Source organism: Pelophylax lessonae (genome assembly GCF_965119305.1).
Source record: "Pelophylax lessonae genome assembly, chromosome: 4".
NCBI lineage: Eukaryota > Metazoa > Chordata > Amphibia > Anura > Ranidae > Pelophylax > Pelophylax lessonae.
In genome coordinates this window covers 591,820,400-591,832,635 of record NC_138771.1, presented here as the reverse complement: position 1 = coordinate 591,832,635, position 12,236 = coordinate 591,820,400, and the positions used below count along the sequence as shown (strand labels likewise).

The 12,236-nt window shown below is 46.6% G+C and overlaps 1 protein-coding gene across 1 annotated transcript in view; it reads right to left on the bottom strand.

The window, feature by feature from the left end:
* The window catches only part of LOC309553561 (uncharacterized protein), a 309,714-nt gene that overhangs the window by 169,830 nt on the left and 127,648 nt on the right, over nt 1–12,236 (bottom strand). Inside the window, exon 4 of the mRNA XM_082254829.1 lies at nt 11,491–11,653. Within this exon, the coding sequence (XP_082110955.1) occupies nt 11,491–11,653 (163 nt within the window). The remainder of the gene's footprint in view (nt 1–11,490; nt 11,654–12,236) is intronic.

Genomic DNA, 12,236 nt, shown 5'->3' with positions numbered 1-12,236 from the left:
TTATTGGCACTGATAAGCTACATTTGATGGGCACTGATGAGGCTGCATTTGATGGTTACTGATAAGCTGCTTAAGTTTGGGCTGGGACACATGGATGGGGACACAGGGGTCCCCATGATCCCCTATTGCCCGGGGGCCCCATGAGTTGTCAGTCCGCCCCTGAGCCAAACTGCATGTTTTAGTGAACATGAAAGGATTAGTTCATCTTTTCCAAAAACTGACAATACAGATAAAGGGGGGGGGGGGGTGGTTAAAATGAAATAGTAAAGCTCTGACTAAAGATGAATAAAGCCCTTGTTATAGGTAAAGGCCATTTATATACCTCCTGAAACCTGACTAAAAAACTCCCAGTGATGGTATCCTACTTCCACCATCACATGAGTGACCTTTTAGCTCACACCTACTGCACTAGGGGAGAAAAAGCGCGGAGACGGAGCTCACCATTATGATGGTGGAGGTGAACAGCTGGGAGTGTTGTAGCAAAGTCTTAGCAACAAGGTAGGATGGGATGATGCCATGTGTGGGGGTTTTTCAGTCAGGTGAACTAAAGTGGGCCGGTCTAAGGCATGAAACTCCAGGGCTGAAAATGAGTCCCACTCCGGCCCTGACTGTAAATGCCACCCTTAGGGTGCAGAAAAGATGGCTGCATTTGCAGCTCGTAAACTCTCATTTGTTATAAAAATTGATAGGGATACTGGAAGATTCTTTTATGAGAGAACCAGTGATTCTTTCAAATTGAATGTGCTCTGAGCTGATTGAATAGGTACAAAAGGCCAGGTGAACTTTGCATGTATGGTTTGCATTTAGTCCTGTTTATTTTACCGATGCTATTGTATATTTTGTAATATCTTTTCTGAAAAAATTTTTTGGACCATTTTTTTTTTTTTTTTTATTAAAATATTGCTATAAAGAAGACATTTTAAAAATCCTTGGCTCTTTGAAGAATTAACTTTTAAAAATCCTTGACTTTTTGAAAAATGCTATCATAATTAAAACTCTGTTGCTTTCCTGCTGGAGTGGCGTTAAGTGTCGGTTCACACTATGGCGATCCGACTTCGGGGGCGACTTGTGAAGTCGCGTGCACCGCGACTTTGGCGCGACTTGCACAGACTTTACATAATGGAAGTCAATGCAAGTCACTCCGATGTCGCCCCAAAGTAGTACAGGAACTATTTTCTAAGTCGGAGCGACTTGAGTCGATCCTATTAGAACGGTTCCCGTAGTACTGAATGGACCGCGACTTGTCAGGCTGGCCAGTCGCCTGACAAGTCGCGGTACTGTGAACCAGGACTAAGTGTCACATAAATTTCTAAAAGTGGAACTTTACTCATAACAACTTGTTAAAAATAATGTTTTTTTAGCAAGGAGCATACATTCCACATTAATAATTATGTTACCATTATTAGTGTGTGCTCTAAATTGCCTCCAGCATTGCTCTTGTTATGGCTGCCATTTTGTTGAAGCCCAGAGACCCTGAAAAGCAGTAAATCTTTGGGCTGTCAGCACAGGGGTGTCACGGAACCATGAACCAGACGTACAACAACAGATAAGTGAAAATAAGAAAGCTTTATTGAAAAACAAGCTATAAAGCAAAAGTCCAAACGGATGGCGAAACCGATGCAGAGTCTTTGCGAAGCCAGGGGACAGGAACCAGCAGGGTAGTCAGACGAAGCCAGGATCAGGAACCAGCAGGGTAGTCAGACGAAGCCAGGATCAGGAACCAGCAGGGTAGTCAGACGAAGCCAGGAACAGGAACCAGAAGTAGCAGCAGTCTTAGTAGCATGTGAACACAGGGGGACCAAGCAGGGAACTGAAGCCACAGACCTCCTATATATATGAGCTAGGTATCCAGCTCCTCCCAGTGGGAAGGAGGAGCCGCAGGGTGGGAGGCTACAAGAAACCCAGAAACCAAGATGGCCACCAGCACATGTCAAACGAAGGAGAACAGCAAGAAGGTAAGACCATGACAGTACCTCCCCCTCAAGGGCCCCTCCTCCGCGGAGTAAAGAACGGTTTCTGAGGGAAGCGTGTGTGGAAGGCTCGGAGCAAGGCAGGAGCATGGACATCTGCGGAGGGAACCCAGGAACGCTCCTCTGGACCATAACCACGCCAATGAACCAAAAACTGCACCCGACCGCGGACCAGGCGTGAGTCCAGGATATTGCTCACCTCATACTCCTCACGATTGCCCACTCGGACCGGACGAGGCCGAGGAACCGAGGAAGTGAAACGATTACACACCAGAGGCTTCAACAGGGAGACATGAAACACGTTGGAGATCCGCATGCCAGGGGGAAGCGCAAGGGCATAGGCTACCGGGTTTACCCTGCGAAGCACTCGGAAGGGACCAACAAAGCGAGGCGCCAGCTTGGGAGTGGGCACTCGAAGGTTGAGGTTGCGGGTGGACAACCATACACGGTCTCCGGCCTGGTAGGAAGGAGCAGGCGCTCGTCTGCGATCAGCCTGGAGTCTCTGGCGCTGCGCAGAGACCTCAAGGGACTTCTGGATCTGTACCCAAGAAGCACGTAGGACGGAAAGGTGATCCTCCACAGCCGGAATATCCTGGGGAGAGAATACCTCCGGTAACACGGCAGGTTGGAACCCATAGTTGGCCATGAAGGGAGACGTCCCAGAGGAAGAGTTCACCGCCGTGTTCCTGGCAAACTCAGCCCAAGGCAGGAGGTCAACCCAATTGTCTTGGTGATCGGAGACATAGCAACGAAGGAATTGCTCCAAGGCCTGATTGGAACGTTCTGCGGCCCCATTGGACTGAGGGTGGTAGGCCGAGGAGAAGGAGAGATGAATCCCCAACTGGGAGCAAAAGGCGCGCCAGAACCTGGACACAAACTGACTCCCCCGATCCGACACAATCTCCTTGGGCAAACCGTGCAACCGGAAGACCTCCCTGGCAAAAATCGTGGCCAACTCCTGTGCAGAGGGTAGCTTCTTGAGAGGAACACAGTGACACATTTTGGAAAACCGATCCACAATCATGAGAATGACCGTATGGCCTCGGGATGCAGGGAGTTCCACAATGAAATCCATCCCCAGGTGTGACCATGGGCGCTCCCCGGTGGCTAAGGGTTGCAGAAGGCCCAACGGAAGGTGCCGAGGGGACTTACTCTGGGCACAAACGGAGCATGCCGCTACATATGCGGCGATGTCGGAACGTAGGGAAGGCCACCAGAACAGACGTGAAACAGCCCAGGACAGCTGATTCTTTCCAGGATGCCCCGCGGTCTTGGAGTTATGGTAGGTTCGCAACAACCGAGTGCGCAACTCCTCAGGCACAAAACATCTGCCGTTGGGTCTCCCAGAGGGAGCACCAGATTGAGCCGCCAAAATCTGCTCACCCAGGGGAGAGGTCAGGCTGGTGCGAATGGCAGCCAGGATCTGATTCGGAGGTATGACCGAAGTCGGAATCGACTCCTCCCTGGACAGGTCGGAGTACTGCCGTGATAAGGCATCAGCCCTGATGTTCTTGGAACCGGGTAGGTAGGAGACCACGTAATTAAAACGTGACAAGAACAGAGCCCATCTGGCCTGACGTGGTGTCAATCTCTTGGCCTCAGAGAGGTAGGTCAGATTCTTGTGGTCCGTCAGGATGAGGACCGGAACCACCGAACCCTCGAGCAAGTGCCTCCATTCTTTAAGAGCCTGCACGATGGCCAATAACTCCCTGTCACCAATCTGGTAGTTGCACTCCGCGGAAGACAGTTTCCGGGAGTAAAACCCACAAGGAAGCAGAGGACCCTCTGGTGTTCTACGCTGAGACAGAAGGGCGCCTACTCCCGTCTCAGACGCGTCCACCTCGAGGACAAAGGGCAACCCAGGGTTGGGATGCGACAGAATCGGAGCCGACACAAAGGCGGACTTTAGAGCCTCAAAAGCTCGGATGGCCTCGGGCGGCCAGACCTGGGAATTACTGCCCTTCCTGGTCAGATCCGTGAGAGGCTTGGCTAGCATGGAAAAGTCCCTGATGAACTTCCGATAATAATTGGCGAAGCCCAAAAAGCGCTGCAGGGAGCGAAGACCACTGGGCTGGGGCCACTGTAAGACAGCCGAAACCTTCTCAGGATCCATGGAGAACCCCTCAGCGGAAATGATGTAACCTAAGAAGGTTACCTGGGATCAGTGAAATTCGCATTTCTCAAGCTTACCGAACAGCTTGTTCTCTCGTAACCGTTGCAACACTCGTTTGACATCCAGAATGTGGGTCTCCATGGACTCAGAATATACCAGGATGTCATCCAGGTAGACCACCACACACTGCTGCAACAGGTCACGGAAAACATCGTTGATGAATTCCTGAAAGACTGCGGGCGCATTGCACAGCCCAAAGGGCATAACCAAGGATTCATAATGACCGGTCCTGGTGTTAAACGCGGTCTTCCACTCATCGCCCGCCTTGATCCTTACGAGGTTATATGCCGCCCTCAGGTCGAGTTTGGTAAAGACCGTGGCCCCTTTAAGGCGATCGAACAGCTCGGAAATCAAGGGTATCGGGTAAGCGTTCTTGATCGTGATGCGATTGAGACCCCTGTAATCGATGCAAGGCCTCAACTCACCGCCCTTCTTTTTCACAAAGAAAAATCCAGCCCCTGCCGGGGACGAGGATTTGCGAATGTGTCCACGTGAAAGCGCCTCCCTCACGTACTCCTCCATGGCCTCATTCTCCGCTACCGACAGTGGATAGACTTTGCCACGAGGAGGAACGGCACCAGATTGTAACTCGATGGCACAATCGTATGGGCGGTGCGGAGGTAGGGCAACCGCGCGCACCTTATCGAATACATCCCGGTACTCCTCGTATTCAGGGGGCAACAGAGAGTCCGAGGAAGTACACAGCAACTTGACAGGCCCATGGATGCAACTAGCCCCACACTGCGGTGACCACGAGAGGATCTCGGCCGATCTCCAATCGAAAATCGGATTATGCTTCTGGAGCCAGGGGTACCCCAAGACCACCGAGTAGTGTGGAGACGAAATAACCTGGAAGCAGACCGACTCTCTGTGGACGGCACCAATGGCTAACCCCACTGGAAGGGTCTCATGAGTCACGTGTGGCGGCAGAAGGGGTCTGCCGTCTATCGCCTCAAGAGCCAGAGGAGAACCTCGAGCCTGCAGAGGAATGGAATTGGCGGCAGCGAACACACTATCAATGAACAAACCACCAGCACCAGAGTCCACCAACGCCTGGGTCGTCACCGAGCCCCCGACCCAGGAAAGGACAACAGTGATCAGTGGTTTGTCAACACGGGAAACCGGGGACGAGGAGACTCCACCCAAGATCTGCCCCCGACAGGATCTCAGGTGCGAGCGTTTCCCTGGACGGTTCGGACATGCCAACCGAAAATGCCCACCGAGACCACAGTACATGCAACGGCCCTCGCGTCTCCGGAGTACCCTCTCCCCCTCGGACAGGCGAGCAAACCCCAGCTGCATGGGTTCACCCCCAGACAAGTCATCCCCAGGAGGCGTGGGAGGAGAGGGAGGCACGGGTGGGACAACAAAGGTAGGCGCCAATCTGTTAGGAGGCCTCCGCAGACTCTCCTTAAAGGAAGGTCTCTCCCTGAGTCTGGTGTCAATCAAAATCAGGAAAGAAATAAGAAAGCTTTATTGAAAAACAAGCTATAAAGCAAAAGTCCAAACGGATGGCGAAACCGATGCAGAGTCTTTGCGAAGCCAGGGGACAGGAACCAGCAGGGTAGTCAGACGAAGCCAGGATCAGGAACCAGCAGGGTAGTCAGACGAAGCCAGGATCAGGAACCAGCAGGGTAGTCAGACGAAGCCAGGAACAGGAACCAGAAGTAGCAGCAGTCTTAGTAGCATGTGAACACAGGGGGACCAAGCAGGGAACTGAAGCCACAGACCTCCTATATATATGAGCTAGGTATCCAGCTCCTCCCAGTGGGAAGGAGGAGCCGCAGGGTGGGAGGCTACAAGAAACCCAGAAACCAAGATGGCCGCCAGCACATGTCAAACGAAGGAGAACAGCAAGAAGGTAAGACCATGACAAGGGGCCTCTACATTTTCAGCACCGTGCCTAAAAATAGAGAGCAACAGAGCATGTGCAGTGCAGGGTGAGACAGCGTATTACTGGATTTTAAACAGTATAGGCACCTATTTTTAAAGAGGAAGAAAACTCAGAAGAAATATTTCCAGTAATCATTTGGCCACTGTGTATAAGGTTTCTAAACTCACCAGGAATTGAATTAGCCTTATAGGATCTTTCTTACTGTTTGTGCAGCTTGGTTCATTTTTTATTTGTTCCGACTGAAGCCGGCGCCATGTTCGCGGTTGCCTTCCGATTCCAGCCTCATGTATACTTCCGCTCTATCTGCTCTGTCAAAGCCAGAATCTTGTGCAAACTCAGTAAAGATCAACCAAGCCTCGTTTTCGTATACCGTTACCTTGGCGACAAAGCCCGGCAAACCAATAGAGTACACATGTAAATATCCTCCCTTTGTTAACCGTGAATGTCATTGTTCACACCCCCTATGACGTAGCTGGTCACATGGGGTGTTTCAAGAACACACGGGATCTCGTTGGATTGTAATGACGTGGAGCTATGCTATCAGAGACCCGGCACATAGATGCACAGACTGACGTCTTGCTGAGTGTGCCATAAGTGAGGGACCAAACGCACATGCGCGAGTGACGTCACTGACACAAACATTGGCGATATTTCCTAAACAGTGCAGTTTGTAATACTTTTAAAGCCACCTACGTGTAAGTGATTGTAAAATGCTTTACATGCAGTAAAGTTGGGCATGGGGAGTTTACTTCCACTTTAAAGTTTTATACATAGCTATACCTGCAAAGGGGGCCAGCATGAAGTGATCTAGCACAACTTAATTTTCTGCCTAAAGTTGCTCTTTAACCACTTACTACCCACCCACCGTCAAATGACGGTGGAGTGGTGTAGCTATTATCCTGGGACGCCGTCGTATGACGGCGCACCAGAACAGCCTCTCGTGCGCCTCCGGTATGTTGCTAGGACACGGCGCGATCCCGATCTCGGTAAAGAGCCAATGACATGACTCTTTACCCATGTGATTGGCCAATCACAGCTGGTTACATGTAAATGAGGAAGTGCCGTTATTCGGCTCTCCTCGCCTCACACTGTCAGTGTGTGAGGCAAGGAGAGTCGATCAGGGGAGACAAATACATGTTATCAGGGCACTGATCATTAGTGCCCTGATTACACAAAATGTAAATAAAGTGCCAATTAATGCCCAGCATCAGTGCCTACAGTGCCCACCATCATTGCCCACAATCAGTGCCCACAATCAGTGCTCATAGTGCTGCCAGTCAGCGCCCATCAGTGTCTGCTAATCTAGGCACTGATGGGCACTGACTGGCAGCACTATGGGCACTGATTGTGGGCACTGATGGTGCTGCCCATCAGTGTCCATCAGTGCCGCTCATCAGCGCTCATCAGTGCCACCAGTCAGTGCCCATCAGTGCCACCCATCAGCGCACATCAGTGAAGGAGAAATGTATTTATTTTCAAAATTTACTCACAGAAAATAAGAAAAACTTTTCTTTTTTTTCAAAATTTTCTGTCTTTTTTCTTTTTTTTTTTGTAAGAAATAAAAACCCCAGAGGTGATTAAATGCCACCAAAAGAAAGCTCTATTTGTGTGAAAAAAAAATGATAAAAAATTTCATATGGGTACAGTGTTGCATGACCGCGCAATTGTCATTCAAAGTGTGAGAGCACTGAAAGCTGAAAATTGGCCTGGGCAGGAAGGGGTGAAAGTGCACGGTAGGCAAGTGGTTAAGGTCCAGATTGTTACAGCAGATGCTTTGAACAGTGCGTGTTTCCGTTAAATCATGTGGTGGCAGGTATTGCTTAAGGGTTAACTTTGGAGTTAACATCCCAGTAACATCCCAGTAAAGATCAATCCAGTCTGCTGGCACTTAGATTGTTGTCCAACAACCTGGAAAATCTCTGTGTAGGGGGAGGCCAAGAGTGCAATCGTCACATTCTGCTGGTAGAGGAGAGTTTTTCAGACTACCGCCATCACAATAAAAAACCATATGTCTTTGCAATTGCTGCCTCTCTGTGCACAATTCCTGATATAAAATGGATTCTTGCCCTGACTGCAGCCAAATGGAATACTGCAATCTCAGACTGGATTTCTTTTTCAAGGAAAAGCCTCTTTTTTTAGCTTAAATCATTTAGATAACAGTCCATTTCCAAAAACACATTTTTGAACAAGTAGGTTCTCCATTTGGGTATACATGAGAACTACCTGTGGATGTCAGTAAAACAAAGTGGGCTTAATAAAAGGTCATACTTTGTATTGTTGATGGGAAATAGAATGTCAATTTTAGCACTCCTGTTGGGATAAGATGCTCAGTTGTATTCTCAACCAAGACCAAAGACCTGTTTCTGGTGCATTCACCTCATATCTGTGTAGGTTACTTCCAGGAACTGCAGTTTCTTCCAAAAAACCCAGAGAGATTAATTCATTGCTCATAAAATTGGCCTTGGAGTATATGTATGGCCGTGGAAAGAACTCTAGTACACCCCTTCGAGGGCATCTAATGACAGGTATGGTTATGTCCACTGTTAGCACTGTTAAGCATATTATTAAAAATAGTAATAAACTATATCAATAGTGGGTTGTGAAAAAAAAAAACAACATAAACACTCCACAAGCAGTGAATGAGTTAACTGCAAATTCTTCTATATTGCTGCCTGACCCTTTTGTTTGTGTGTACCTTCCATTCATACATCTTGCTCCTCATTTTTTTCCATTCCTCACCTCTTTACTGAGCTGCAAAAATGTAAAAGTTCAGTTCAGGCAGATGTCCATGGTAATTCCCATCCCACGCCTTTCCCCAGTGGGACACCCCCTGGAACATTGTCTGCACCAAAGCAAAACATACAGTGCATGGGAAACGAGGAACAGTGTTCTGCATTGCTCCATCTCACTGGGGATTCCACAAGGCACAATACTGATGAACATCTTTCCCCGGCAAATATGTCAACAAAAACTGCTGACCGCTCCGGATTAAATGTTCTCGTTTTGATTTGTGGTGACAAATGGATTTCTCACAGAGGCTCATCCCAGCCCTGAGACACAGAGATACATAAACACTTTTCAGCTTGTGGGTTATAATGAACTTAAAAATGAACTGCACTGTATTTGGAAACATTTCCAAATTTTCTTAAAGCCCAACTACACCCAACATTTTGTTCTGGATAGAGTGGGGTAGGGTAAGAGATTCTGTCATTTTTTCATTATCATCTTTATTCCTATTTGGGAGATTCCCCCCTCATTTCCTGTTAGGACAGGAAGTAAAGCGGGATATACCCAACAGGAATAAAGACGGTAATTTCCCCAAATGTACACAGACAAAAACACAAAACACCATTTTTGTGACGTGAAGAAGGTTTATGTTTATATTGCTGCCTGTGTCTTTCTGTACTGTTGTCAACCACACCTTCCATTTTTTATGGCTGTCAATGAGACAGAAAGTTAGGAAAATTCTCCTCAAATGGGTCACAGGGTCAATGTGGGGACAGAAATTTAGTCTGATAGATCTTCCCCACTCTATTTAAAACAACAAAAAGTTGTCTGGAGTTAGGCTTTTATCAGTAAATATAACCGAATTACAATTTTACCTCTTTCCCTTGAGGTTTATTAATCTATTTTGGGAAGGAAAACATTACAAGTGCAGGCACAAAAGTCCGTCAATGGCCATGTTTTATGCTTCTGACCACATTGTACTAAGAACTTAGAAATAAAAGGTGGAGAAAGACTATTTTCCCATTTAACTTCTATTAGTGGATAATAATTCAGACCGACTGCAAATGGTGGGGACCAGGATCATTCACATTGTCAGTTAACAACAATCACTGCCTGGCCAGGTACGTTAGATAACATGGATAAGCTTTTTTCCAGTTGATATTGTCCTACTGCTTTAAAGGATCAGTCCACCCAAAACATATCTTTCAGTACCTTTTTCAATAATTAGTAAACTTTGGAGAGTTAAACCCTCTACAGCAGCCTTTCTCTACCAGGGTTCTGTGGAACCCATGGGTTTTCTCTGGAGGTTGCTTGGGGTTCCTTGAGCAATGAACAATTTCTACCTCTGAACACAGACATTAATGATTTTTTAGTTATCTTTAAGGGGGCATTCTTCCCTCTGACAACAAATGTAAGGAGCATTCTTCTTAATTATAATGTATGGTGACTTTATATTTATTTCAAGGGTTCCTCCGTGTTAAAAAGATTGAGTAAGGCTCCTTTACAGGTTTCCTATATCTCTCAGAGTTTCTGGTGGTGAGATTTCTGCTCTTGTGTTTCTAGACCCATGCCTTTTATGAGGGAGTCTTGCTCTCCTGTTTCTTTTTAATATATTTTATATGATAGAGAATGTAATAGGAGTTGGTGAGCAGGTTCACCCTAAACATCAAAATGGGCAGTAACAGAACTAGAAAAGTCCAAATAAAAAAACTAAATGGAAATCTTCATCTGTGATTAAACAGTGCAAGAAGTGCTCCACTTTCACTCGAGTGCTCCCGGTGATTGGTGCAAAATTAGCAGCTCACTTTAGGGGTAGACTCCAAGGAGTCATACACGCTTAAGAGTTATGGATACACAGCCTGTTCCCTCCTCTCCTTCTGGTTCAGCTGACCCTCCGAGTGCACCAGGAACAGCATAAAATAAATAGGAGAAGGGATCTAGTGCTCTCTGTTTAAGCTAGTTTATTAAATTAGGATGCAAAAAAATCTACTTACATATCCCTGCACTTAAGCCGTGCAGGCTTCCAACAGCAGGCAAACATGGTAGTGCACAGTTTCAGAACCTCCCGGGAACCGACGTGCTATGAGTAGGCTCCTCCCCCCGTACACATTACGTCAGATGATTTCGTCAGCGGGGTCGTAGTCATCTGACGTAACTTAATTGGTACATCCGTTATAAGTTTATCCCACCTAAACACACTCAGTTACAAGCTGCCAGAGTTGCATAATGTTCCTTTAAACAACATTAAAAATTATAATAATAATATGACCAATTATAACAGAAAACACAGCTGAAAGTATTAGAGAAGTGGCTGATCAATTTTTTCTGTATCAAATATACTGACCCATAAAGCAGAGCTCTTCAAAAAATGGCAGAAATCATAATGAAATGTTTGTTGGAGTAAAAGACATCCTGGAAGCTTCACAAAATCAAATTGGCCCTAGAGATCATGACATATATTTAAAAACTAAAAAAGTCAACAATATTTTTTCTTTTATTGGAGGTGTTAGTCTAACCAGAACTTTCTTCTATCGTTGAGGATGGAGTGGGGATGTAGCACCCAACAGAAGTTGTAACCCTTCCCCACTCTGTCCAAAACGAAAAAAAAAAAAAAAGGTTAGGCTGAACATGCACTACTGGTGTCCGATTCCTTTTTGAAAGATGAGGACTAATTATCAACAATGGAAGGAAGAGCAGAAAATGCAAGCACATTTCTCTAGTCCTACCTCAAAGACCTCCTCATCAAGTAGTCGTGTCCCAAATAACGTAACCCCTTCTGTGCTGATAATGGCATTGTCCTCACGGTCCAGGAATTGGGTCTGCTTCTTCTCACAGTCCACGTACATGGTCACATTTTTTCCTTCAACACTCAGTGCAATCCGATGCCACCTGCCAGAGACCATCAGACACAGACCCATGGTTGGTTTGTATGTATTACAAAACACGTTTATACCATATAAGACCATGCAAACTACAGATGACAAATCAGCACAAACAATAAATGGCAGCAGGGTTGTGCTTACATTGTTGGCCACCAAATTATCTTTCTAAAGAAAGATCTTTGCACAGACTTTCAGGTTTGCATCAGGTAAAGATGTGTTTGTGTCTATGGAAGAGGGGTAGGGGAGCACTTTGGAGGCCCTGATCTGTCTCAGAGAAGACATTCGTGAGTGACGTTGATTAACCTTTCTACATGCAGACCCAGTCATGATGGTTTAGTTGGGATTGTGGAGGGGCCTAAAAACATACAAAAGTTAGATGATCTGACAGCAGAATTGGCAAGTGTTCTGTAATGTATGTATGAACCTCAACATAGAGCAGGTTGACCCCGGGGAAATCTTGATTATAGAATGCTATAATCTATTTTTCATGTGTTGAGAATGTACATTATATGCAATAAATTATATCTAAGCCAAAGCCTTTTTTATTATTTGCATGCAGTAGGGAGTAGTTAAAGCTGGTTATAGCCCTT